General features: G+C 41.5%; 1 protein-coding gene across 1 annotated transcript; it reads left to right on the top strand.

The window, feature by feature from the left end:
- Positions 1-6: 6 nt before the first annotated feature.
- Positions 7-4,374, top strand: LOC121966255 (arrestin red cell-like). The gene is made up of 10 exons (XM_042516364.1): positions 7-134; positions 272-332; positions 800-844; positions 933-1,129; positions 2,021-2,148; positions 2,375-2,510; positions 2,591-2,675; positions 2,865-2,937; positions 4,016-4,153; positions 4,287-4,374. The coding sequence occupies exons 1-10, from the start codon at positions 81-83 to the stop codon at positions 4,372-4,374; spliced, it is 1,005 nt and encodes a 334-aa protein (XP_042372298.1). The 5' UTR covers positions 7-80.
- The last annotated feature ends 9 nt before the right edge of the window (positions 4,375-4,383 follow it).

Below are 4,383 nucleotides of genomic sequence, written 5' to 3'. Positions count from 1 at the left end.
AGATTGTTGATATAATAGCATTAACAGATTAATTCCAAATTTTGAGTTTCACATAGCACACACACTGTTCACGTTCAGATATGCTCTCTTCCTCTCACTGCAGAGTCTTCAAAAAGTCCAGCCCCAACTCCAAGGTAGGATGTGTGTGTGTGTGTGTGTGTGTGTGTGTGTGTCTGTCTGTCTGTCTGTGTGTGTGTGTGGGCGGGGTGTTTTCTCCTATCTCGCACATCTGTCATAGATTGTCCTGATCACAGTTTTTTTTTCTCCACAGCTCACAGTTTATCTGGGGAAGCGAGACTTTGTTGATCACTTAGACCATGTAGATTCAGTAGGTGAGTCCAAACAAACTTCGTTGTTATTTTGTCCCCACAGGGATTTTAGTTTTCCGGCACAGTCCAGTGTCCCAGAGTCCTCTATTAATGCTGCATTCAGGGTTCCTTTTTAATTAAAAAAAATCCTGGTTTATACCAATAAGATGTCCTCAAACAAATAAGTTTCATTAGATAGTTTCATAATTAGAGTTTATAGTAACAACTGTGATATTTCACTTTAACACCCTGATGGGCACTAGATTATTGGATGTCTAAGGCTGCAAAGGACACAAAGGCTGTGTCCAAATTTGGGCAAAAGGAGGCTGCACTTCTCGACTGCATTTGAGAGAGCCTGAAACGAGACAGACCACGCTGGCACTTAACATGTTTGGTTTAGAAATGTGGCCTCTGGATTGGGGTGCAAAGTGTATTTGTTCAATCTCGTGCGTGTGTGTGTGTGTCTGTGTGTTTGTGTGTGTGTTGTGTAGACGGAGTGCTCCTTGTAGACCCAGAGTATCTGAAAGATCGAAAAGGTAAGAAACCCTGACAGACACAAATTAACCAGAGCGACTGAATGACTGATTAATGATCCCTTTAATCCATGTCCCGGTCCGTCCTCAGTGTTTGTTACTCTGACCTGTGCGTTTCGTTATGGCCGGGAGGACCTGGATGTCCTGGGCCTTTCCTTCCGGAAGGATCTGTACGTGAGCACCATCCAGGCCTTCCCTCCTCTTGAGGAGAAGAAGATGCCTCTGAGCCGGCTGCAGGAGCGGCTGCTGAAGAAGCTGGGTCAGCACGCCTACCCCTTCCACTTCACTGTAAGACTTCCAAACACACCATGACACCACTTTAGTCCAGCCTCTACTGTAAACTCATTTTACGGCCAGTTAGTCTTCAGAAACACATAATGTTGTTGCTATAATAGACTGTATGTAAAGATGGACGACATGCCCCCGCTTACCCCCCTCTATGCTGAAGTGAAGTTACAGGCAGCTCCAATGAATGTGATTGGCTGTCACAGCTGTCAGTCATGGTAGAAAAAATCCCCTTTTCAATTATCCAATTCCTTCTAGAAAAAATAAAAAAGTGTGAAAAATGTGTTTGTTTTCTTTTCTGTATAAATGAAATATTGAAAAAAGGCATTTGTTTTCTCATTATCTGCTTGAAGTGAAAAAACAAATAAATTACTAAACAAAAACAGAAATATCAAGTCAAATTATTTTTTTCTTTATTTTTTAAAATTTATTTACTTATTTCTAATTGTTTCATTCTGCTGCGGCTCCACACTTCGTGCATGCGCCGGCAGAAGACTGACGCTCAGAGTTTAGAACATGACAGGGGAGAAGATTTCAAAAAATATTTCAGTTAGTGTGGTCATCAGAGCCGAGGTCGCCAACTGGATGTAGGCCCAGCTGGAAAGTCCGACATAGAGCTGAGAGTTACGACCAACTGGGTTTAGACTGGGTGTAACTTTTACACCTCATATGGAGGCATAAGCTGGAAAGGGAAACAAGTATCCATAGTAACGAATCCATCAGACATCCCTTTTTCTTGCTGTGAGGTTAAAATTTCCACTCCTCTTAACCCTTTTACATTCTAGTTAATCACCTTGAACTGTGCATAAGAGAAGATATGTTTTGCATGGTTTTGTTTTATGTTATTCTGCACGTAAAGCTGCCATTTCGATTTCTCGATTTATTTCACCTCAGATCCCTCAGAAGCTGCCCTGCTCGGTAACCCTCCAGCCGGGCGCAGAGGACACTGGGAAGGCGTGTGGTGTGGACTATGAGCTTCAAGCATTCTGTGCTAAGACTGCGGAGGAGAAGATCCACCAAAGGTTTAACACATTCACACACTTCTGACTACAACCAACCTAACACTCCCACAGAGATACACCGTGTGGTCCTTTGAGAAAGTCTAGAAACTAGACTGCAAACTTTTTTCCTTTTGCATGATATTTTTTGAACCCAATAGCCAATATTTGGAAGTTTGGAAAGCACAGTTCTCTCTTTACTGCAGTACCTGTTTTATTGGTGTGTCATCTCCTAAATCTATATTCGTAGGAACTCTGTGACACTAGTGATCCGGAAGGTTCAGTACGCTCCGGAGAAGCCAGGTCCTCAGCCCATGGTGGAGACCAGTCGCAGCTTCCTGATGTCCGACAGATCTCTACACCTGGAGGCTTCACTGGATAAGGAGGTAACACACTCACACACTTTGATGTGTTGTTTGATGACGGGGGTATACACACACACAGCTAAGTGTCTGTCTGTCTCTAGCTGTACTACCACGGTGAGCCCATCAGTGTCAATGTCCACGTCAGCAACAACTCCACCAAGAGTGTGAAGAGGGTGAAGATTTCTGGTAATTCCACCTGCCCTCACACACACTCACACTCTTGTTTCAGTTATCACTTTGCACCACTCAACACAAAAATGGTTTGTTATTGAATGTTATAATTAAAGTTAACTATTGCATCTTGCATCTACTGTAATCCTTACTTGGAGGACAGATAAAGGCTGAAAGGAAATAACTTTCTTCTCCGTCTCCCAGTTCGTCAGTATGCTGATATCTGTCTGTTCTCCACGGCTCAGTATAAGTGTGCAGTCGCCCAGATTGAAGCAGAGTGAGTTCTTCTTCTGTGCCATTATTGTCCTTTTCACCTGTAATTTATTCCATTTTTAATTTTCTTGAAACTGTGTTTTCCAGAGTTATTGCCCAACCGATACTGGTTACTTCAAAGAGATAAAGTTATTATGGTTATTTGAGATTAAAACCATCACAGCCATCTTGGGCGCTAAGCCCAGGATGTAGAATATTATTGAATGGAAATTTGTTTTGGTGGAACATTTGCACATGGTGTGAGGTGGAGGTGAGCACTGGTATTAAAATGGTTCAGTTCCTGCAAAAAAAAAAAAAAAGTTTTAATTTAAAGAGATTTTAGCATGTAGGTTGCTTGCTTGGAGGTTGCGGTTGTTGTTTCACACGTATTGCTACAATGAAGTATGGAGATAGATCTGGCAATGTAAGGCTAGTTTCATGTAGGGATTTTGAAACACACAGGAGGCATGGTACTGTTTGAACAGGACAAACAGCCAACAATAAGCTTATACCCACAGTGCATCCTGTGAGGTAAACCTTTATGCAGATGACACTGTTTTCTATAGTTTTATAAGATATATTAATGACTTGGTCCTTCATTAGCTTCTTTTATATCCCTTCTTAAGGCTTTCTTTTATAGTAAGCATTTATGAATAATAATATGTGGCTGTTGTTGGCTTTATCATCTCTTCTCGACTATTGTAAGTTTCTTTTATACTTTTTCTTTTTATTCCCCAGCATTAATTACTGATGACTGTGTTGTTTTACTGCTGCCTTGTTTTTAATCTGTTGCTTTTCTGAAAAGCACTTTGTAACCTTTTTAAGAAAAGTGCTATATAAACAACTAATAATAATTTATTATTATATGTAAATGCAGATACAATAGAACATTGAATTAAACACCACCAACATATTTCACCAACTTCAAGAGATATTACATTTATTGTATCCATCCTGTGCTTTCTGCAGTTTTTTGCAATCAGGGATAAACTTTCATGCTCAGAGTTTTAATTTGCTTTCCTTGTGGACAAAAATAATGGATCACTCTTTAACCATCCTAATTTGCTTCTCTCCCTGACCTTAACCTCCATTCCTAACCTCAGTCACCAGGTTTCTCCCAGCTCCACCTCCTGCCAGGTCTACACTCTGACCCCCACGCTGGGCACCAACAGGGAAAAGAGGGGCCTGGCCCTGGATGGAAAGCTAAAGCACGAAGACACCAACTTGGCCTCCAGCACCATGTATACACACACACACACACACACACACACATCTGATAGGAAAAGGTTTACTTTTATGCAAGAAAACACACAAACGCATATTTATACTGAGGATTATAAACATTGATACACCTGTGTGTCCTGTGTGTTGCAGAGTAAAAGAGGGCACCAACAAGGAGATGATGGGGATCCTGGTTTCCTACAGAGTCAAAGTCAAACTGGTGGTGGCTCTTGGAGGGTAAACACACTGG

Source organism: Plectropomus leopardus, unplaced genomic scaffold (assembly GCF_008729295.1).
Source record: "Plectropomus leopardus isolate mb unplaced genomic scaffold, YSFRI_Pleo_2.0 unplaced_scaffold23758, whole genome shotgun sequence".
NCBI lineage: Eukaryota > Metazoa > Chordata > Actinopteri > Perciformes > Serranidae > Plectropomus > Plectropomus leopardus.
The sequence above is the reverse complement of the archived record's forward strand: the minus strand, read 5'-3'. Positions and strand labels throughout refer to the sequence as shown.